This window comes from Hoplias malabaricus, chromosome 2, assembly GCF_029633855.1.
Source record: "Hoplias malabaricus isolate fHopMal1 chromosome 2, fHopMal1.hap1, whole genome shotgun sequence".
NCBI lineage: Eukaryota > Metazoa > Chordata > Actinopteri > Characiformes > Erythrinidae > Hoplias > Hoplias malabaricus.
Window position 1 is genome coordinate 45,719,745 of NC_089801.1, and position 24,456 is coordinate 45,744,200.

At 40.1% G+C, this 24,456-nt stretch overlaps 1 protein-coding gene across 1 annotated transcript; it reads right to left on the reverse strand.

Annotated features, from left to right (window-relative positions):
- Positions 1–796: 796 nt before the first annotated feature.
- LOC136686884 (FERM and PDZ domain-containing protein 1) lies at positions 797–24,096 on the reverse strand. Its single transcript, XM_066660947.1, has 15 exons — positions 23,996–24,096; positions 21,469–21,632; positions 18,402–18,504; positions 16,671–16,716; positions 15,611–15,715; positions 11,912–12,007; positions 10,582–10,707; positions 9,211–9,330; positions 8,824–8,960; positions 8,274–8,397; positions 7,462–7,554; positions 7,078–7,260; positions 6,554–6,698; positions 5,230–6,294; positions 797–5,092 (listed from the first exon to the last, which is right to left on the reverse strand). Exons 1-15 carry the CDS (start codon positions 24,094–24,096, stop codon positions 2,400–2,402), a joined length of 5,301 nt encoding a protein of 1,766 aa, XP_066517044.1. The 3' UTR covers positions 797–2,399.
- Between the last annotated feature and the right edge of the window lie 360 nt (positions 24,097–24,456).

A 24,456-nucleotide genomic window follows, 5' to 3' on the forward strand; every position in this document is an offset into this window, starting at 1 on the left:
GTCTCACTCCATCCATAGAGTAGTAATTACAACAAGGATATCAATAAATCAGTAGGGTAACTCCCCTCCCTCAGTTCTCACGTTATATTCTCGTATCACCAGACTCTCTACGAAGAATCTGGTTCCTTTCGCCACTTAACATGGCAATTAACCACCTAATACTGCAGGATAAGAAATTTGACTGACATGCAAAATGACCAATCACAAGTCTGCTCTTTTGACATGACGTGAAGAAGGAGGCAGTCTTTATGATTCACACTGAACCAGTAAGAGCCAGGACAAATGGAAGTGCACATACTCTGATGTACAGACATCCAATCAAAATGCAAGTGGCCGAATACATAGATTAGTGCACTGAAAGTATCAGACTCTCCCTCAATTTAAGACTACATCTATTACTGTATAGCATAAAATGCATGCTTTTAATCTAATTTGACCAGAGAACAGGAATCAAACTGAGGTAAAATGTCTAGAAGTTACTTTGTTAATTTTAAATTTTCTTCATATTATAAGTCATCAAATAATTATTTTCCTCCACAGTAATGATGTTTACATGATCATAAAACAAATACACAGAAAAGATATTCAACCATAAAAAAATCCTTCCCGAAACAACTGTCATTTGTAAAACATTCCTTCCACCTTTAAGATACATAACCATAAGTGGTGGTGGGGGAGCACTTCCTAGTTAAAAAAACAAATTCCACTTTAGAGTATACTGCTGCACAACTTTAGAAAGTAATTAGGCATGTTAACAACAGACGTAGCAACGGCTAAATGTTTCATGTTGGCCAGAGTGTTCCTTTAAGATGTGCTAGATATAACCTAGCACATGACACTACTTATGTATTCTTAATAAAAAAAAAAAAAAGAATAAATATATAAATAAATAAATAAATAAATAAATAACATAACGAGAAAATACAGTAGAGATCAAAATTAGAGACCACATTGGGACACGTCACAGTAATTCCTACTCTGACACATGACGCAAATTAACTGACAAAAACAATTTATCTGTCAAAACTTCGAATCAATTTGCAATATGGCAAGCTGATCCAAGGTGACATAGACAGCTAGTTGTTCACATGAAGGGCTGACCCTTTCATCCACTGCAAGAATGGGATATCTAGTATACTGAACCTCCATCCATCCATCCATTATCTGTAACCGCTTATCCAATTTAGGGTCGCGGGGGGTCCAGAGCCTACCTGGAATCATCGGGCGCAAGGCGGGAATACACCCTGGAGGGGACGCCAGTCCTTCACAGGGCAACACAGACACACACACATTCACTCACACACTCACACCTACGGACACTTTCGAGTCACCAATCCACCTGCAACGTGTGTTTTTGGACTGTGGGAGGAAACCGGAGCACCCGGAGGAAACCCACGCGGACACGGGGAGAACACACCAACTCCTCACAGACAGTCACCCGGAGCGGGAATCGAACCCACAACCTCCAGGTTCCTGGAGCTGTGTGACTGCGACACTACCTGCTGCGCCACCGTGCCGCCATACTGAACCTCAAAATGAGATAATTAATTCAACTCCCTGAAAAATGTTGGTCATCGACTTGAGACAAATGCTTGAGAGAACAAGATTGATGAGCTGGAATACCAATTCATGGCTGTATGAGCAAGATTCGGTCTCAGCATACAACGCTTTGCCATCTAAGAGAATTCCAAGACTCTCATCAACAGATACAAATATAGACAGACCGACAGACCGATAGACAGATAGATAGATAGACAGATAGATAGTTCACTTTTATGATTTACAATTTGATTTAATTGAGCCGGATGAAACCATTATATTCTATCAACCTAAGGGAAGATTCAATCCAAAGTGTGTGAACAGCTGTCAATAAACCAACAAGTTTTATGCAAGACAATGCACTTGGCTGACTGCAAACATTGTAATTACGTCCTTTAAGCTGTTAACATGAAATAACGATTGTCAACTCATAGGCCTTATATAAACCCTTTTAAAAATTTCAGGAGGCAACAAATTGTAAAAATAAGAATTTGGGACAATGTTAGCTGTTCTCTAATTTTGCTCTACAGTACATAATAATAAAATCATATATGTTCAAATGTAAATATTGACAACACAACAGTTTTTAACTTCCAGATTATCATTGGGTACATGCCTGTGTCCATGAGTGAATTCATAAGCTGTGATCCTGGTGATATTTTATGTCTCAGTCACTCTGATTTTGGAGGTGGTTTGTTTGCTGAGTTTACCAAATGTCTGTGTATTTCCATAACCAGCTTCAACTTGCACTCAGATTTTCAAATTTTTCATTTAAATTTGGCAGGATTTCTTTCATCCGTAGAAGGGCGCCTTATGATTAGATGTTCATAAGAAATACCTCTAGCATTACTGTTCAGATGTCAAAGGGCAGTCAATGTGCGGAAGAGTTGTGTGAGGCAGAAGACTGACGTTGTGAGTGCAGTGCACTGGCGAGCCAGGAGCTTAATACTGAGATCATGGCAAGTCCTCTTTCCTGTTGTGATGCCCACACGTTCTGCTGCGAGTGCAAATTCCTGGTATGTCTGTGCCAGGTCTGCAAGTCCTGAAAGAGCTTGGGTGTGGCGCTCCCGACATCTCTGGCAACTTGAAAAGCTCAGGCATACACTTGTCAACTGCACCAAGGAGTGAAAACTCTCGACCAAGGCCTCCAGTGTCTCTGCCGGTGTCTGCCCAACCCTTACCACTTGTTGACAGCCTGTCAGGAGCCCCCGAGCCTCTGCATGAAGCTTCTGCTTATTTTCAGAGAAGTGGGCTGCACAATTGTCTCTGAGGTGCTCTTGAACACCATCTTGGTCCTTCATAGCACCAGCCAGGACTGTCAACAAGGTGTCGACATCTCTCTGCAAAGCCAGGAACCCTGTGGGTGGTAAGGGATAATGCTGGGAAAGAAGAGCAGCAATGGTATCTTCATGTGGGTCAGAGAGGAAGCAGTCATGGGCATGCAGAGGTGACAGAAGCGGACCAAGTTCAGATGAAGATGGTGGCAAGACCACACGAGGGAAGGGAGGAAGGGGTGAAGAGGGTGAAAAGGAGGCAGGGGAATCAGAGAGGGATGAAGGTGGGGCGGTCGTCATTTGTGCTGCCTGGTCACTCGCTTCTGGCTGTGTCCTGCAAGAGAACTCATAGACAGTCAACTCATCATCAAAGCTGCCACTATCTAGAACACCACTGAAGCAGTTGGTGTATACAGCCTGGCATCCGCAAACCTCTAAAGGTGTTTGAGCACCATCCATTACTCTCTCACACCCCATGGCCAGGGCTGAGCTGCAGCTAAGGTCAGGTTTCCCATGAGGACATGGGCTAGGCAAAGCCTTTGGCTGGGTGCTGGTTGGTTTGGATTCACAATTCGTGAAAACTCCGCAACCAGATGCCAGATGATGTGAGTGTGTGTCCACAAGGGGACTGCTTCCTCCTTGTAATCCGCCAATCTCTGGTGATGCCACTACACCCCATGGTCCATTCAGGTTTTGTGTAGTAACCACTACAGAAGAAGGGCTGACCTTGACGGTGGCCACAGATTGTGGGCACGAAGGTGAATTGAATGCTTGAGGAGGACCCTGTGGTTCTGTCTTTGTCTTCTGTTGTCCATGCCCCTGAGAATTTTTGTGGTTTACTTCCCTGACTTCTTCGATTACCTCTGTGACTTCCTCTGATACTATGGTTACAACTTTTACCTCGGTTACTTCAGAAGCTTTTTCAGCTGAGGTCATCTCCTCAGATTCTTCGTTCACAACCTCCACCTCCTTTCTTTTTGTCCGTGTCTCAGAAAATCTTCTTGCTGGTTTAGTATTACCACAAATACTAGTATTACCATCTAGCACTTCCTGGGAACGTGACAAATAGAGGGGCAAGTTCTGGATCTTTCCCCGAAGTGTTGAAGCGGAAAGGCGACCAAGGATGCCAGTTGAACATGGTGTTAATAGGTATCCCTGGTTGAGCTCCATAGAAGGAACACTGGAGGATAGCTCTTGAATGGATGGATCACTAGAGGTGTCAAGATCATCATGGTCTGGGTCTTTTGACTGGAATAGAGATTCCCTTTGAGCAAAGAGGTGCCTTTGTGAACTAAGAGGAGTTCTTCTTCCAAATGCTGCAGACATGCTTTGGCTTCGGCTTCTCTCTACTGGTTCTACTGGGCCTTTTTGAATGCCCATTTCTAGACTTTTTTCATCACTATGCACACCAAGGCTTTGGGAGCAGGATATTGTTGGGACTTGTAAGAAAAGTGAGCTAGCCAGGGGTGTTTGGCCTAGTCTTGAGAGGGAGCAAGTCTTTAGCTTGTCCAGTGTACCTTGTGACAGACCTATGAAAGAGTCTTGGTTGTTCATTTTTACATTGAATGTCTTATCACCTTCATTCCTTCTGGATTTGGCAAAGAATAAATGATCAGCAAGGAAGCCTTCGACTGAACCCTCCACTGCACTTTCTTCTTCTCCATCAGTACTGTCGATATTATTCTCTTTACCTTTGAGATCTACACAGGTACGTGATGCTGTAATAGCAGGTGGAACATTTGATACAAGTTCAGTGACAGACTTAAACTCCATTGAATCTGGTTCCATCAGCATTAACTGCTGTTTCCGCTGACTGGCTTTGCTCATTTTATTGCTTTCAATGAGAGACCGTGTTCCAGAATTACTTTGTTTGGAAGGTGTGATGGGCTTGGACTCCAGTTGTGCTGGCTCCCCTTCAGCACCTGTTAGAGATGAAACTGTGGGGCAAGGGCTTTGGTCTGAGAACCCACCATCAAAACAAGAGAACAGACCTTCTCCCCTGTTGTTGAGGCCTGACTGGTGATTTGGGATTTGGTTGCAGTTATTTGTTTGATCTTCTTCGGGGAATGACACTAAAGAGGTGTAATCTGTTTCCATAAATGAACGACGCTTTCTGGATCTCTTGCGGAACCTTGTCAGGTCATTTTCCATTTCCACCTGTAAGTCTTCTGCCTTCTCTCCCATCCTATCCCTCTCAGTCGTCTCTTGCTCGCCAAAACAGATTCCGATGTCACTTAGACTTAGGGTACGCTTCATGGAGGTTGATTCTGTGGATATTTCTGGAAAGGAAAGAAGTACAGAGAAATTTTATTACTACTTTCAAATACAACTCTACACTGTTTGTTTATTTAGCTTAGAATAAAAATTTTGTCCCTTGCTAATCATAAATAATTCAGAGTAAAAAATTTGACCAAACCTTGAGCCATGGCTGCTGATGAAGGTTCCTCAGGGGATGTAAATCTCTCCTGGGCGTCAAAGAACTCATCATCTGAGCTACTGTCTCCAAAGCCAGGAGGAGGCTGAAGGATAGGTGCAGGTTCTGTTTCCCTCTCCTCGTCTTGTCCATTCTCCCGCTGTTCCTTCTGAGTGACAGGGGGAGTGGGAGGTCTAGGGAGGCTGTGGGCACTATCAGGGGTCACATTAGAGCAGATGTTGTAGTAACATCTCGTGTCTCCCTGCTCAAACGTAAACACATTTTCTCCTGTAGTTTCGGCCCTTTCACAGTCGTCCTCTGATGTTTCTGGTCTTTGTCCATCTACCTCAGCTCCCTGATCTTCACAATCTTCATCCTCACTGGCTTCAGGAGGACTGGGGAGACATTCTGCAATGCTGGACAGAGCAGCAAAACATACAAATGGATCACTGTCTCCATCAAAATCAGAACCCAGCTCATTATGGAAGTCAGTATCTTGACAATATATTTGCTTTGGACTTGGTGATAGCAGGGAAGGATCAACATGGAGGTAGTGACCTTCTACATCAAGGTGGCTAGGACAACCAGTGGAGCAATAGGTCAAGAGATCGTCCTCCTCAAGGGCATCCATAGAGTCACTGGACATGCTGGTTAGGAAACGTGAGTCTGTCTGGCATGAGTCTGATGCCTCAGATGGTGGGTCATCCACAATGATGACACATGGAGATTTTGTCTCCTTCTCTCCATTTGTGTCCTCCTTTTCCACTGTTTCTTTCACTTCAATAATCTTAATACTTTTTCCTACATTTACACAGGAGTTGGTCTGTTTTTCTAGTCTTACTATCTTTGTGTCAAATCCGTTGGCCAACTGAACTTGCTTTTCATTCTGGTCTTCTTTTTTGGTCTCAGTCGTTTCTGTCTCTTGTTCCACACCTGAACTAGCCCTGTAATTTGAAGCTTCTGCTGCCTCCTGTTGATCACTCTTGGTAGCCTTAGACACATGAGCAATCAGGGCATCCAAATCTGTGTCAGAGTCTTCAGATTCACTGCCACATCGTGATACATAACCTGCAAAAACATACGACATGTAGTATATCTGTGGTTTACTCATCTAATTACAAGTAACAAAGTGTATAAGACTGTCTAAGCGTTTAGAATAATGCAGAAGACTTAAAGGTGGTGTTTATCGACAGCTCACACAATAGAGATAAATTATATAACAATTGTAGCATTGCTATTATCATCACATATTGAAAAAACTATAACTAAATAACAATCTAATGGACATTCAAGAGCACCAAATACACTGGACTTAGGGACTGTGTACCTTCTTCTGCTGATATCCGGTGGCCCTTTGTCTTAGTTGTCCAGGGAAATACACAGATTTGTGGGTCCACCATCAGTTTGCAGTAACCAGCTATAAGACACGAGAGGTCCTTAGCAGCCACTGACTCCAGGAGCAGTGTTAAAGGCTGTAGGGTGCAAGATAAAAGGTGAGTGTACTAGTTAGAGATTGTCAGTATTAAAATGATTGAATGCATCATGATGGATGTATCTGAAGATAATGATTCAGCTGAAGCGATATTGTAATTTTGTAATTGATGCATTGTGTTTGTAGCCAAAGTTTAAATGTATAAATTGTTTTTATTGTCTAAATAGACTGTAATCCACAGTTGTCTTAACAAATTATTTAATTCATAGAAATACAAATGGTTTAAAATCTATAAAATGAAAATGATCATATTTTATATATGCACTATATATGCAAATCTCTATTATTGAAAACTATAGATCCTGACATACTGTGCTTTGTGTGTGTGTGTGTGTGTGTGTGTGTGTGTGTAGTAATACCTTTATATCCTGCAGGTAGATTTTGACAAGGCTGACGCGATCTGACTCTGGTGTGAGCTCCACTCTGGTGATGCTGCTGAACTCAGTTAGTGTGGTCATTATGCTCAGCTTGTGATTGATCACCTGACTCACTCCATACTGTGCCCCTACCAACAGACTGACCATAGACTCTCTGTCCTGCAACTGGCCAGAGGGAGAGAGTTTTTGAACACCAATACAAGCCAATATAAAATCTCCTAACACTGGTCATTCTTGCCTCAGTCTATTACTGAACACTAGGTGGCGTAAATATACAATGTATAAAGTGTATATTTTAAAATGTCTTCATTTATTTTCAGTTTTTTATTTTGAAAAATGAGTATGTTGTGTATCTTGAGTGCTTACCATCATGGTGGCACTGAAGGATTTACCTCCATAAGTCTTGAGTTCACTCATCTCATTCAGGTAATTTAGCCTGGCTTGGTTTACTGTCACTACCTGAGACATAAAATAAAAAGCAATATTATAACTGTGACAAAGAATATGGACAAAACAGCAAAAAAAAAAAAAAAGATTTCACATATTATTATATCGCATTGGATATTTTCAATATATCATTTATTCCCTATTTTTCTGTGTGCTGAGACACAAGCACAACAAACAAGCAGAACAGCTGGACCACATTAAAAAATGCTACAAAAATACTATTAATATGAAGTCTTCTTTAATTTAGTAATATAATTTAATTTAATTTTATATGATGAGAATTTTGTATTCAAAGATCAATAAATTAATTTAAATATGTATAAGGTTGGGCGGCACGTTGGCGCAGCCTTGGCATTCATTGTCATGGATTTTGTAAATTGGCATTTATATAAATACATTTACATTTGATTCCTGCAACACAGCTTTCCTTTACCACTGTTTATCACCTTCCATTTAATTACCCTTTTTAATCATTTGGGAACTAAGGATACAAATTGCTGAAGTTTTAAAAGTGGAATTTTAGCCCATTCTTGCTTCATACAAGATGTAAGCTGCTCAAATGTTTGTGGTCACCTTTGTCTGATTCTCTACCTTATGATGGCAACAGAAGACAGATGTGGACTGCATACAGGCCAGCCAAGCACATGCACTATTTGCCGATGAAGACATGCTGGTGTAGCATGTAAGAATGTTCCCTACACTATATAACACACACACACACACAGACACACCTTTTGCTTGGGCTCCTGTACCAGGATCTTCTTCATGTGGTAACTAATGGCTTTCCTCAGGTCCTTCTCTCGCATGTTCCTCAGCAGAGTGCTGGAAACAAAACTCTCTATACCCCAGTCCTTCCTACAAACACACACACAGACACACGCACACCCATAACACTAATAAATACCTAAGGACCAATATATATGAGGCATATACTAATAGGACATATCATTCTCTCACTATTCACATATTTAATATAGTACAGAACCATTTTATGTTTCTCGCTAATGGCAAACTTTTATAAAAGCAGGTTTAATGTATATTATCTGATACATCCAGGCCACTAGATGTTAGTGTATTGGCTGCTTTATAACATGAAGAAGAATTACTGGAGAATATAACTGATTGCTCCTTAAAGAAATCTTGGGATTATAGTTGAGCTAGGTAGGTGTTAGGGTGTTCTAGTCTATCATCACTGTTTGTGAGTGTGTGTGTGTGTGTGTGTGTGTGTGTGTGTGTGTGTGTGTGTGTGTGCGTATGCGCGCGTGTCTTGTGATCTCTCACGTGACAGTCTTTAGTGGTGTTTTTAGTGGCTGTCCAGTGCTGGCCAGTCTTTCCTGAACATGCAGTGCTGCCAGTCTAAGAGCTGTGTTACACTTCATCTCCACTGCAAACCTCTCCTGTAAAACATCACCAACACTCTACACATATATACACACACACACACACACACACACACACAGTTTAAGACTCTATAACTTTTGCTGATGCACACTGGGTTAGCGACCTCTAGCTCTTTACTGTATATTTCTGCCCACTGGGCCAATATTTTCCAGACATTATTAGGGGGTGGACCACTCTCAAACTAGCAGTAATATTAATATAATAAATACTCCAGCAACAAAACAACAATGTGCATGATACACTTGTACAGGAACCACACACACACACCTGTAAATATAGGTACTCGAAAGCTACAGGATCTTCTTCCAACATGTCCGAGGGTTCTTTGGGAATGAAACAGACACGGAACAGGCACCTGTAGTCATGGGACTCCTTCTTCTGGACAACCTACACACAGCACATACACACACACATAAATATGTCTTTTTATTACTGTTGTTTTATTCCCCTCAAACACACCTTAAAAGACACAGAGCTTCTGAATGTTACATAGCTAAAGGTTAATTTTATTCACTGTTTCAATTACCACAGAAACGCGTTTGTAACATGAGTCGTTTTTTGTAGCACCTCAAGGCTCATTTATACTCTGCGGACGGAAATGTACGCGTGCCCTTCAAGCGATAAAACCGTCACTGGTTGTTGACATGGTTGTTGAGCAACGCATCCAGTAGAGGGCAGTTCGGATTAAAAAATCAAACAAAGCGACGGCGGAGGAACTTTTAGTTCAGTATTTAATTAAAAAACGATGAAAAAGCAGCGTTCTACATGGCGGAGTTCTGTGAGGCCATTAAATACTGCGCGACATTTGGACAGAGACTTTTATTCACTTGTCTTACCACTAAGGGAAATTGATGACGAATGTCATTTCCAGTACTTTCAGTACTTTCAGTACTTTCAGATGTTTGACAGGGAATTCGATATCTTGCTTTGCCGGGGGTAGCCCCGCACAAGAGGCATGAGAACTCGCACAGTGCGCCTGAGTAAGGCAGAGCGATTAACTGTCTTCTTGTACTGCCCCCACGGTCTCCAGTGGTATTGCTCCGTCCTGTCTGCATGCCTAAGCTTTCGGAAATGTGCAACATACGTAAGAAATTAATGCAGAAGACTCCGCCGTATCCGAAAATAAGTCAGTATTATGGAGCAATATCCAGACAGATTTTTAAACCATTTGCAGGCACTGGGGCTTCATAAACACACAGATTTTGAACACGCAAACAGACTTGAGAGCTAGCATATGGTGTTATACTCGAGACGTCACCTTTAAGTCCACATACATTTAATATATTTTTGAGTGTATGAATCCTTGGAGCAGGTAGTGTCGCAGTCACAAAGCTCCAGGGACCTGGAGGTTGTGGGTTTAATTCCCGCTTTGGGTGACTGTGAGAAATTTGGTGTGTTCTCCCTTTGTCCGAGTGGGTGTCCTCCGGCACATTCGTAGGTGGATTGGTGACTCAAAAGTATGTGTGTGAGTGAATGTGTGTGTAGCCCTGTGAAGGACCGGCACCTCCTACAGGGTGTGTTCCTGCCTTGCGTCCAATGATTCCGTGTAGGCTCCGGACCCACCGTGACCCTGAACTGGATAAGCGGTTACAGACAATGAATGAATGGATGAATGAATGAGTATGCCCTAGTGTATACCTCTTGAATCAGCTCCTCTTCATGCAGCAGAAACAGTTTGGCGATGCTGTATTGTTGCTCCAGCACAAGAGAGAAGTGCTCAATACGGGACAGAGACAGTTTCTCTTTCAGAGTCATCACTATGTCCTGGAGAATGAGAAACAAGCAGATGTTCACCTTAAGCATCACAGAAAAACACAAAGGGGATGCAGAGCAAAGATTAATGTTGTCCTTTCAGTCATGTCATGTATTTTTTGACGGAATCTGCCACTGGCATCTAATCATTAACGACAGCCGTTTGCTGCATCCTGATATTGTAATTACACTTTAGAGAAACAAACAATATCCGGCGTATCCAATGCCATTAAATTTATTACACTGCCTGGCCTGGTTCAAATGAATGGTCCAAATAATGCCTCTTGATCTTCAAGTGAACCACTGGCCTAGTTTAAGTGCACATTTAATCAACATTAAATAACAGTAGTGTAATACCTTCCTTTATAAAAAATGAATAATAAACAACAATTATTTTCCTTGCATTACTGAATGCATATCCATCACAATATGATATTTATTGATGAATTATATCACATTATGTGCAATATTGGTCCTGGGATGGACTGATACCCTGTCCTTGATGTTCTCCTGCTCTTTGCCCAATGGTCTGAGTAGGATCAAAATCCACCACACACAAATTACTTGGTTCCATCACTTCCTTTTGCTTTACTATTACTATTTTGTAGCTACAAGGCTTTGCTCTGGCAGTGATGGTATGCTTTTTTTTATTCCTATTCTATAGCATGTTGTTACGAATCTCTCACGCTCCAGCTCACCTGAGTATTAATTAGTTACACCAACACCCCTTTTGCAACTTTTAAGTTTCCTCCCTCCCCTCTCTTCCTTGTGAAGTATTGCCCTTTCATGAGATTCACTAAATGTTCAGTTTTTCCTCTCTGCCTTCTGGTGTTTCGACCTCTGTTTTTCCCCTCAGGACCCGTTTATCGCCTAGCCCCTCGGATAATCTCTGGACTCTGCCTCCCCGTGTGACCCACGCTTTCCCTGACTACGCTTCCTAGAATAAACCTGTCTGGACCATTCACGTCTCTGCTATTTGCTTATTCCTAGCCATAAATAACACTCCTGCAATTGGATCTTTGAGTTTCTCTGTGTTTTTTTGGATGTTACACGTTAACAAATACTCGGTATAAAAGAGAGCATGACGAGATTAAGCTCAGGTACAGCAGCTGAAGAATATTTGTTTATTTTGGAATTGTATTACACATATCATTTGTTGTGGAAAAAAAATCATGGTATGGTAAATATCTACCATATCGTCCACCCCTTATCATACCTTAACTGTGGTCTTGGGTTCGAATTTGAAGGCTTTGGTCTGACCGTTCTCCAAGTAGACCTTTAGGACGTTGGGCAGAAAAAGCAGGGAGTTGCCCTGGAGGTGAAAAAGAGGTCAATTACAGCTATCAGAAAAAAAGAAAATAAAACACACCATGCTGAAGTAATCTCTGTTCAGGGAAGCAGGATTAAAGAAAGCATCCAGCAGAGTATCTTGTAGTTTATTTTCTTTCATGAATAATTAAATGCAATTGAGTTTAACAATGCTCAAGGCCTATGACCCTTTTCTGCTGCTCACTGCCAACTGATTATGATTGTGGACAAAGGAAAACAGTGGTAGTTTAAATCTGCCTGATTCATAGAGATCTGAAAGATTTTGTATCAGCATATAAAGCAACAATTTGACAAAGAATCAAAATTACTTTAAAATATTGTAGCACTTAGATAAACATCACAAAAACATTTTATGTGTATAAAAATATGAATCAGAAGTACAATACAGTTGTATGAAAAAGTTTTCATTCCCCAAATTATATTTTCTTGATGTCTGACATCATTGCGTTTACATCCTGGCTTCTATTTTAAACATTTAGAGCACAATTTCAATGTATCTGCTGAGTTTTACATGAAATATGTATGTATATATATGGTTCCCACACACACTGAAACATATACAAGCAATTTATCTAAAGTAGAACGGCTCCACACATGGCACAAATACAGACAGGCCTCCTTAAATAAACGATTAATTGAATAATTAATAAATTACTGATGAATTATTGAAGAAGACTCTGCCTAAAACGTTCCCTCACTGCTTCTCTCCTCTCTTCCCCCCTTATTGTCTTCTCATTACACCTCTTTCTCTTTTCTTCTTTCTCTCCTCACAATTTTCTGAGTCTTTAATGTTCTCTTTGAAGTCTTTTATACCCAGCACCAGCTTTTAATTGACTCACATTTAATGCTCATGACATACAAAAGCAACTGGCATCAACATTGATCTGCAAACGCTTAAAGGAACACTGCTACGTTTTCAGACCTGTTCTGAACCCGATGTGTCTGGAGAATACAGTCAGTTACCATGAGCAATAATAGCCCTGTAAACTCAATGACACAAAATGTAATAATAGATTAAATCAATGATAAGTTGTTGAGTTCTGTTTTGATTTCTACAATACATGTATTATGTGTACAGCACATAACATATTCACCCTTTCAAACACTACCATTTCATATACATATGTAGCCCTTAAGAACCCATGGTGACGTGACAAAGCCCTTTTATGGTCTGGAAATTTCCCCACGGTTCTATCCTTCACTTTAATCTATGATGTCTGTGAGGAGTTTGGTGTGTTCACCCAGGGTCCGCGTGGGTTTCCTCCGGGTGCTCCGGTTTCCTCCCACAGTCAAAAAACACACATTGGTAGGGATCAAACATGTCCGTAGTGTGTGAGGTAATGTGGGAGTGTGTTGCTCTGCTGACTCCTTTTCCAGGGCGTGTTCCCGCCTTGCGCCTTCCTTGGGCTTCTTGGGAACAGAGTTACACGGTGTAGGAAACCGGGCGACCGTTCTGGAGACTGGTACGTCATCATCGGAGCTCTTAAGGTAGCGGCACTAGTCTGCAGCGATACTAGGGTGACCAGACGTCCTCTTTTACCCGGACATGTCCTCTTTTTTAGACTTAAAATATGTCTAGGCGGAATTTCACAAACGTCCGGGATTTTGTTTTTCTAGAGCTTACATAGAACTTCGAGAAGCGTTTCGTTCACAAACTAGTCCCGCCCTCCCCTACTCCGATTGGTTCGCTTGAGTGAGAATAGGGCGTGGTGAAGTAGCCTAAAATCTTCTGATTGGACGGTCTGACTACCGTTATTGGTCGATAACCTTCTCTGTAAACATTTAATTGGTCAGTCTGCACGTCAGTAGTCCTTGTTTACGTCAGGCAATGCTCATGTACCTACCCTCATCTCGAGCAGCTATGCTGAAACGTAAATGTAAGTTCTCGGATGAATTAAACGCACACACACACAGACGTGTCCTCTTGTTTACCATCTCAGATCTGGTCACCGTAAGCTATACCATGCAAGTACAGACTTGAAGTAAATTTAAGGCGTCATACGCCTTCAAAGGTGTTCAGTTTTCTTGTATTATCACCCATTCCTAATTCTTCTATATAACTAGAACATATAACTGAATTCGACTTCTTATTTCCTTAGTTCCACCTTAATTGTTGCAGTAACGCCCGGCGCTGCAGTGTAATTAAATCACAATGTAAGGTGGAACTGGAAGTTACTGATGTTACATGTAATTAACAAAATGTTATAATATACCTTAAAATATATTAACCGTCGATAATTATCGTAGTTTTTAAAGGAGAATATACTTACACTTGTGAGTTAATTTCCCAACAAGATCGGACCAAAACATAAATCTATGACGCCAAAATAGTTTCTAAAGTGCAGAGAACCAAAATACAGAATCCATAACCAATAAATGTCATTTTATAATTGAGAAAACGCTCATTAATACTGAGAGTTATACTAATCACCCTCATTCTGAATGTTGTTAATAGTGGCGTTGAGAAAGAAATAGGCAGATGCCAGTTATATTTCATTTTATAATGTAGTAAACGTCCAGAGTTTGTGTTGCCTGGGGTTGTGATATAAATCAAAGGACAAAATGTGGGTTGCTTGAAAACAACTTTGAAAAACCCTTACCAAGCGTCTTATTCAAGAAATAAAAGGGAAGTGTTTCAGCAAATGCCCAATGCAGGTGAGTTTCCATAAACCATTTGCATAAGAATTTTGAAATTAGTATCAATGTTGAGCTGATTTAAAACATTTTTTTAATGATGCAGCAGATAGAGATGGGAAAACACTGCAATATTCCTTTAATGGATTCCTTTAATGGATTTTACAGTAGACAATATATGCAAATGCCAAAAATGCTAGACACACACACACAAAAAAAAATTATAAACAAAAAAATAAACAATGTTGGTAAGCACTTTTTTATTCTCTCTCTCTCTTGCTCTCTCTCTCTCACTCTCTGTGTGTGTGTATCCGTTAATGAGAGCAGGATGTGGTTTTTCTGGGCTATTAATGAAAAAACATCAGCATCAGAGAACTCTGGCTTGCTGAGTCAAATTTCCCCTAAGACCATCAGTGCACACACACCCTCAGACTCATGCATGCATACACATACACTTTCTAAATACTTCCACATAAAAGATGAACTGAACAAAAGGGACTTATATGGATGTATATGAAAAGAGTCCAGTGCTGAAATGGCTCTTTCCATTCTACACCTAAAGGGAGTGTCATCCTCCTTCGTATTTTTTACTTTTACACAAACTTCTCCTTCATTAGTCATTAGGAATACCACCCACTAGTTGGGACACCTCCAGACATACAATGCTACCAAGTTGGAAAGGTGAAGGCAGCGCATGAGTGTCTTCTGAGATACATGAAGCCAGTAACTGCCTCTTTGCTAATGCCAACCACAACTCCATCAGTTGTTACCTTAACTAGCAGATGCTACTGCTGGCTTGCATTACATTGTGAAGGGGAAAAGGGCGGACCACACTGCTCACACAGAGAGCGAGTGAAGATAATCTTGCTCTATTGAACCTGCAGGGCATTCTGTATACTTGCACCTGAAGCACACACATACCCAGAAATCAAAGTGAAGTGATGCATCTGACCTGCGAATGACCGTTGACCACCACCTCCTCAGCAAAGTGCACCTTAACCGGGTTAGATTTGAGCTTGGCTCTTTTCTCTGGGGTTATGAAGGATGATTTTGGCCCCTATGGAAAATTAAAAGACGTAAGTTCACTATACATTTACCAGACCGTGTTAGCATTTACATTTTATTACTTTTTTTTAAACTTTATAATCTTTAATGCTCATAACGATATGCAGTTAACCAAGTAGTGTATTGTGTGCTTTGTTAAGGGAGTGAAAATTCACAACTACAATGAGAAATGTATGCATTTATACACTGAACAATGACTGAATTCGAAACATCTACCTTGTTTCTACACTCATTGTCTTGGTTCCTTATAAAGTCAGAGACAATGTAGCTCATTGTTCATTCATTAGTAGACACAGGACACTGTTGGCTGGATATTGTTTGTTGGTGGACTATTCTCAGTCAAGCAGTGACACTGAGGGCTTTAAAAACTCTAGCAGCACTGCTGAGTCTTATCCACTCGTACCAGTTCAACACACACCAGCATCACGTCAGTGTCAGCAGCACTAAGAATCATCCAACACCCACATAATACCTGCTCTGTGGTGGTTTTGGCCATTGAAGAGCAATGTCAAATGGGGATAACAAGTGTACATAGTGTTCCTTTATGGTCAGTGGAGTTGATAAAATGGACAATGAGTGGAGATACAAAGTAGGTGTTCCTAATCCAGTCATCATTCAGTGTAGAAGCTAAAGCCTTTGCAGTTGGAATGTAGTATTAGCTGTCATATATAGGAGGAAACGTTTCTACGGCAAATAGCTTATCTAAAAGTTAACTTTCAAGCTGAAGCTTAATGAGCATATTCACCCTCATCTTTCATTCTGCCTCTCGTGCATGTCATCATCTATCCTAGTCTAAGAAAAAGCACCCAGTCAGCAGGAAGGATGAAAGTGGATAGTGTTGACTGGAGCAAAGCCCTTGCGTTGATATCTAACTCAATTCCATTAAGTCGTCACACCTTCACATCTAGAGTGGCCTTGAGTTTGTAAGTGTGTGTAAATATGCTCACCACTGTTATTCTGAGCACTGTCATGGTTACTGTGTCCTGACACTCCCTGTATATGGAAGAGAGAGGGGAAAAAAATATATCATAATTTCATAGAAAACACACACACTTAATTACTGTAAGTGACAGATGAATGAATATAGATGGATATTAAATTATTGTCTAGTGCACTGTTGGGATTCTGCCATTTTGTAGTAGTGTCGGAAAATATAGTGTACAATTTTTTAATGCCCTCGTACAATCCCACAATGCACTGCTATATGCAGTATACAGCCAAGCTGCAAAATACAGGGGAAGAGGAATTAAGAAACACCCCTGCTGCTCAGTTATCTTCCATTCCATTAGGTTCCACCCAAGCACCTGACAGACAACCTGTAGTTAGCCCTAGCTAGGTAGGAAAATATCCTAGCATTAGCCAACAGTAGGGTGATCAGACGTCCTCTTTTACCTGAACATGTCCTCGTTTTTAAACTTAAAAAAATGTCCAGGCGGAATTTCACAAAAAATTTTGTTTTTCTAGTGCTTACATAGAACTTCGAGAAGCGTTTCGTTCACAAACTAGTCCCGCCCTCCCTTACTCCGACTGGTTCTCTTGAGTGAGAAGGGGGAGTGGTGAAGTAGCCTAAAATCTTCTGATTGGACGGTCTGACTGTAGATCTACTGTTATATCAGTCAGATATTTAGGCCTCTTAAACTATCATTAGTAGATGCAAATATGAATCTAACATACGTGATCAATCTGTCTTGCCTTATGTCAATTAATGATATCTCCTTTTAACTAATTATTTCTTTATTCATTTAATTATATAATATTTTCACAAAACAGAAATAACTCCATATTGGTCTGACACAGGGTGACACTGCAGAAAATTTGTCAGTTAGCTCCTGTTTGTGCTGCTGGAGAAAACATCAACAATGTTTATCACTCTGTGGTGCTTTTGCTCACAAAAATCTAGCGCATGCCTCATGGGCCATGGTTCTAATGTGTCCCGCTGAGGCAGTGGCATGGTTATTGTTGAATTTTGAGTAGCATATACACATATGATGTGCTTTTCCAGACAGTGAGCATATATCACTCCACTGGCATAAAAAGGCTGGCACACCACTGACTGTAGACCACTGCTGGTCCACCATCGGACCACTCAGATTACTATCCTGTGTACAGGAAAAGTGTGGCATTTTGTCTAAAATTCTGTTTAATCACCAGCGGTCCACCCAGAAAACGCTGTGCAAAACACTAGTGAACTTCCAACTTTGCCCTCAGTGTGCCAACAGTGGTCCGCAGTCTCCTTGCTATCAGGGTTGTCTAGTTACGTTATGCTTAGAGTATACAGCAGTGATTGAAATTGTTAATTTATATTTTGTAATCCTAAACTAAGACTTAAGTGTTCCACCCATAGAGTAGAACACAGGGACCTGTATACAACCCATGTACATGTACACAAGTGGACAGCAGATACCCACTGCTTGGTAAAATGTGGCAGTGTCTGTTAACATTCACTACCCTTCTGAAGTCAGCTCCCTATAATAGTGCACTATATAGTGAGTAAATTAGGTAATAGTGAATAGCGAGTCATATTGGACCCAGCATTATGTCTCTTGGGCGACCCCTGCAGGTGATGCTATGTCTTAAGTTTTGTATATTAATAAAAAAATATTTCAACTCAAATGTGGTTATACAGTTGTGTACACCCATGCATTATCATCATAAGCTTCAAATATGTCCACAGCTACCTAATAATATCAGCAGCCTGCTCTGCAGACAGATCGTCAACTGCAACGTTGTTGATTTTGACCAGCTGGTCACCTGGCAAAAGTTTACCGTCCGCCGGACCTCCTAAAACACACACATACACACACACACACACACACACACACACACACACAGAATAATCATACCATTAGAATCTAATTCTTTCAGAGCCTAATATCCACTTAGTCTGGGTGTGTGCCCTGTGTCTGATTTAGCCAATTATACCAATGACATCATCACTCATGGGAAGGCTATGGATTGGGCTCTGTGGTTTCTCAGCAAGGTTGCCATGGTGATGTGGGGAGATGCTGGGGAGCAGATGGTCTTGGGCTTAACCATGCCCTGACTTCCTGTTGTCTTACTTACTCTAGAGCAGGGATCATCAAATGGTTTTTAACGCCAAAACCTGGTCCAGGAACAGGTTTCCTCTGGCTGTGCACTGGGCTTAAACCAACACTAGGTAGTATTTTTACCATAGAAATTACAGCTGAAAATCTGCACAAAAACGCATTGCAGAAACTGCACTATGTAACTTTTGGAGATGGGTAGGAAACCACATCCTTACCTCCTCCTGGACAGTGCTGTGAAAGTGAGTTCCTTACTCCTGAAGGAGGGGGGGGGGGCGAGTAATTCCCCTCTAGCCAACAAATGGCACTGAGAATGATGACCATGAGGTGTGTGTATGTGTGCACAACACACCCTAAAATAGGAATAGATCTATTTTAAACATTAGTTTCCCGATACTGATGTGAATGAGCAGTGAATGGATTTGAGGTTGTTTTGATGTAATGTGAGGAAAACATACTTAGCCCAATGAAAATCCTGTAGTAGCTGTGTTATTGATTGCTGTTGCTGTTAGGGTTAGGTTTCTTGCTGACCAGCGTAATGACTACTTTGCTTCACAAACAGAGCAAGGATTTTCCCATTAACTCTATAATGACTATTAACCAATAAATGCCCTGAGACACAAATAACCATAACTGTGCAAATGTTTTAGGCCCCAGAGATTATGAGATTGAAAAAGTTATATATCTGAGCAGTAAGTGTTTATTTGCTAAAAACAAACAAACAAACAACAAATAAAACCCAACATTAGAATAAAACCAAATAACATTATTCCAGTCAGTGTGATATTCTGTGTGTGAATGTGTTGGTTTAATATTTTCCAAATCTCTCCTCATGGAGTCCTTATTATTTGAGGTTATCATCCAATACCTTGTTTACTGATTAATAAATTATGATTTTAAATAATGTGTGCTGTTGATTTAAAAAATTCATGCAATTAAGGACAATCCGAACAAAACATTGTTCTTCAAACTCACTCTCACCTACTACTTTATAGAAAAAAATATGTCCTTATAGTTCTTATTTTTTTATGTTATTATTTTTTTGTATTTACTGTGATTATATATAAATTTATACAAGCACCACACTTACTGAGATGGCATTAATTTACACACACACACACACACACACACACACACACACACACACATATATATATATATATATATATATAGTTATCTTAGGTGCCTAAGACTGCACAGTAAAATATCGAAATATATTAGGAGTGATGGCAAGTGTAATAGAGAAGGAGATGTAAAAGGAACATATTATAAAAAAATTGACCTGTTTAGTGCAGTAGCATATTAATGTGGGGATCTAGAGCTCATACCATGCCACGTGTTTGTAAAACAAGACCACCAAGTCCAATTTGCCTAATGGCTGGCCCACACTACAGGATTTTAAAAATCCTAACCAATGTCAAAATGTGAGACACTCCACACACAAAGACAGTTTTCCAAAAATTGACTGTGCTTCATCGATATTACTCCTCAAAGTCCCCAAACTATACAAACCGCCCTGAATGAACCACCACACACTTTCCCATTACACACACCAACCAACAGCTCTATTTCTCAAAACCTTTAAGGTTAAAGGGAACCAAAGTAACACAATGTTGCTGATTAAAGCACTGATTAAAATTAGAGAAAACGAGAAGAGAGAAGAAAGAGAACCAAGCAAAAACGGCTACTGCAGGGCACCATGCATTTGGAGTAGTGCTGCCGATTGATTAAAAAATAAATAAAATAAAAAACTAATTCAGAATTTGCTGCAATGAATCGTGATTAGTCACATAGTCCCTTAAGACTGAAGCTTATTATAATGGATATCTAAATGAAAAATAAAATAATCAATATAAGATCAACACAATGGAATTATATTTAGGTTATTATGTTATATTACAGTGACTATCGATTAAAACATATAATCACTATAATAACATTGAAATGCTAGAAAGTACTGGAAAATGCGTAATGTGATATATATGAAACTGGTGAGAGAAAGCTGTTCGTTAATACTTTCTTGTAATATCTTTAGATTTTTAATTTAGAATCTCTTAATTTGCATCTGAATAATGCCACTAATACATCACTATGTTCTGTAAAAAGAGTGAATTGTGAGCAGAAATTAGCCTCTTTGTTAAATAGTGCTAAAAATGCATTAAATTCCTGTGTGCACTAATGGGTGTGATTAGTGAATTTTGACTGCACTAATTTTGAGTAAACAGAGACTCATTCTCAACCAGCAGCTAGACCTGGCTAAATAGGGTTGTTTATAAGGGCTGAGTAAGAAATGTGTTGTTTGATCCTTGTGGTATTTCGATCAAGGTAGGTCATGGACATTTTATTAAGACCCAGAATTGTGCCCATTAAAGGAGATGCTCCTAGCAAAAAAATTGCCAACAGGAAATTTAACTTCCTGACCAGATGAAAATAATAGAGCAATTTACAGCATCAAATCTGAGAGGATTCTTCATCCTCGCTTATCATCATCATCATCATTTTCTTTTCCACTTCTCCATTTCAGGGTCGCAGTGCATCCTCGCTCAGAACTGATCAAATCTATATTGAAATTCCTTGCAGATAAACATTAGTGTTACTGTCTAAGCAAATATCCACTAAAATACAATAAGAGAGGCGAGTTTAAGCATAATTTTGCTCTTTTGAACAAGAAGTGTGTGTGTGTGTCTGTGTGTGTGTATACCTGCAGTGACCTCCTGCACCTGGGGCGGAGTATGTGTGGACACTGTGAATCCATGTGTGTTGAGGGCAGAATCAAACGGAATCTGAGCGGTCAATCTGATTGAACAGCTTCTCTGCTCATGAGGACTGGCGTCAGCTGCACGTCCGTCTTCAATCACTCGCTCTCTATAATGTTTTACACATACACACACGCTTTCTTGTTCTATTTGAATACCAGGATTTGGAACATTGTAAGAAAACATTTTTGATTATAATATTTATAACAAAGCTTTGAGTAATTTTGTGGATCATTTGTTAAATGTGAGGGAAGCCTGTCTCATGAAGTGCTAAAACATAGATCATAAATTCAGAAAACTTTAACAACCATTTAAGTGTGGAGCATGGGATTGTTTAGTTCATTCACTAATTTCAAAATATGTTGGGACATTGTGAAAATGTAAATAAAACAAATTCAATGATGTGCAAATCATTTACACCCTATATGAATTATTTAAATGGTGCAAAGACAAATCCATCATGTTTGTCAGTTGTTGACAAGTATGGAATAATTTAGCTCCCAGATTGTTTCACAAAGAAGACATGCTGTTATAATCTATGCAGAATGTGGATTGGCCACCCCTAATAAAGACATTGTCTGGATGGCAGCATGTTGCTCCAAAACCTGTATTTATTGTTTAGCATTAACACTTGCCATGTGCACTTATGCCCCCTCATACCATCACAGATGCTGGCCAGATTTTGATTTATCAAACCACAGGACACTTTAGCTCAGTCCATCTTAAATGAACACAGGCTCAGAGAAGGTGTCAGTGTTTGTGGTTCCTGTTTATATCTAGTTTCTTCTTTGCATTTGTGAGTTTTAACTTGTGTTTGTGGATGCAGCAAACAAACGGTGTTCACAAAAAAGTGGTTTTGGGAAGTGTTTCTAAGCCCATGCAGTGATTTCCACTTCAGAAACATGTCTGTGTTTAATTCAGTTTCATCTGAGGGCCTGAAGACCACAGACATTTAATAAGAGTTTTAGGCCTTGTTTTTTGCATTATTTATTTTGATTCTATTCAGCTTTTAATGATGTTATGTGATGGCATGATATTTTTCAAAGAACAATAAAAGACTGTCTTTGTTCTATTTTCAATTAAATATTAGGTTTAAATGATTTGAACATCATTACATTTTGTTTTATTTTACAATTTGCTCAGTGTCCCAACTTTTCTGGAAATGGGGTTGTTTCTAGGTGTATGCATACATAAGCACACACATCATTCATAATACATAACAACAGAAAAACAAAATTTAATTTCCAAGATTGGTCCCTGTGTTCCAAAACCTCGTGCTCTCTGATTGAGAAAAAAAGACACTTCCTCTCCCCACATCACTCAGCACAATGCTATTAATGTCAAGGTTGTTACTTCATAATAAATCCCTAATTTCTTTTCGGATTAATGGAATACATCAGGTAAAAATTTATTTCAATACTAGCTATGTTATTTAAGTTAATTTCTAAAACATATATAAATCTATAAATCTCACATCATTCTACTTTAGCACAAAAGAAGTGGAAGAAAATTCTTGGTAGTATCCTCTATCTTTTGATGCTACCAAGCAGTGAGTGTGAGGTCTAGCACAATTCTTCCACAACAGGGTCCAGCCACAGCATCACAACATTATCAGAGCTCAGCAAGCTTGGAGAATTCTAATGATGCACTTACTCGGCTTGGCTCAGCTCTACATGCGTTTGGGACTTGGTACCTGGTAACATCTCGATTAGCATAGTCCCTAGAAATATAGAGGATGATGTCACAAACCACCATCTCTAAGGCTGGCTTTGAAAACCACAGCAACAGTGTCGGTAATGTTGATCATTGTTTACTCATTGTGCATTCTCACTTTGTTGTTGTTTTTTGGGACTGAACACAGCTCCGTGCCCCAGTTCAGGCAGATCAGTAGAGTTTTGTCATTACGTGTTGCACTGTACAAATGTCACTGAATTTTTTTCATCTGCCACAAATCCAAGGAGCGTTAGAACCTCTTCAAAAGACCACTGTGTAATTTTATGTGCTGCCATTGCTATAGCTATAATATTGAAGATATTATGGATGGCGAGTTTGTGCTAGATGTCTGCATTTTGCCATGATTGAAAAGTCTCTCTGGTCAGTCAGCACTCTGCAAGGTTTTGCCATTTAATCCCTACTCGACTCGCTTGGAACCACAAGGGAGCAGGGAGTAAAAAAGAACCTGGTTCCAGGTATCAGGTAGCAAATTTACCCAGTGGAAAAACAAAAAAGAAAAGCTAAGTACAGCCAAGCCAAGTAGCGTAGGCACCATGCACTGGAAAAGCCCCGGAAGTGACTGATCCTGTTATGTAAGTTACAGGATACCCTCATTAGGTAGCATAGTACTGAATAATGGGACACATGTATGGTTACAGTTGGCTGTGGCAACCCCAGGGATCAAACTCATAATCTCCTGATGATAAGGCATTTTCTTCTGCATCTATCTACTACACAAAACCCAATTTTTTGACAAACCTGCTGGTGGAGTCTCTGGAGCGGCGCAGCCAACGTCCCACCACCTGCTCCACTCTGCTGGTTCTGCGTGACGGAGAGCGGCTACGATCCCGCTCGTCCATTTAGCTATACACACATACATATACACACACGAAGAAAGAGGTTTAGAGGTCATGTCTTCAGTGATCATTTGATCATGTAATCACTACAAAATACCAACATGTAATTAGGGGTCCCCATGTTCTACTATACAGGCTGAACTCAAGTCTTATTTCATTCATTCATTCATTAATTTTCTGTAACCGCTTATCCAATTCAGGGTCGCGGTGGGTCCAGAGCCTACCTGGAATCATTGGGCGCAAGGCGAGTCTTATTTCAGTATTACAAAATATAAATTAACTATTTAAAATCACTACTGTATACTCTAAACATAACATAAGTAGATAAAGTGCATCATACATATATATGCTACTCGAACTTCA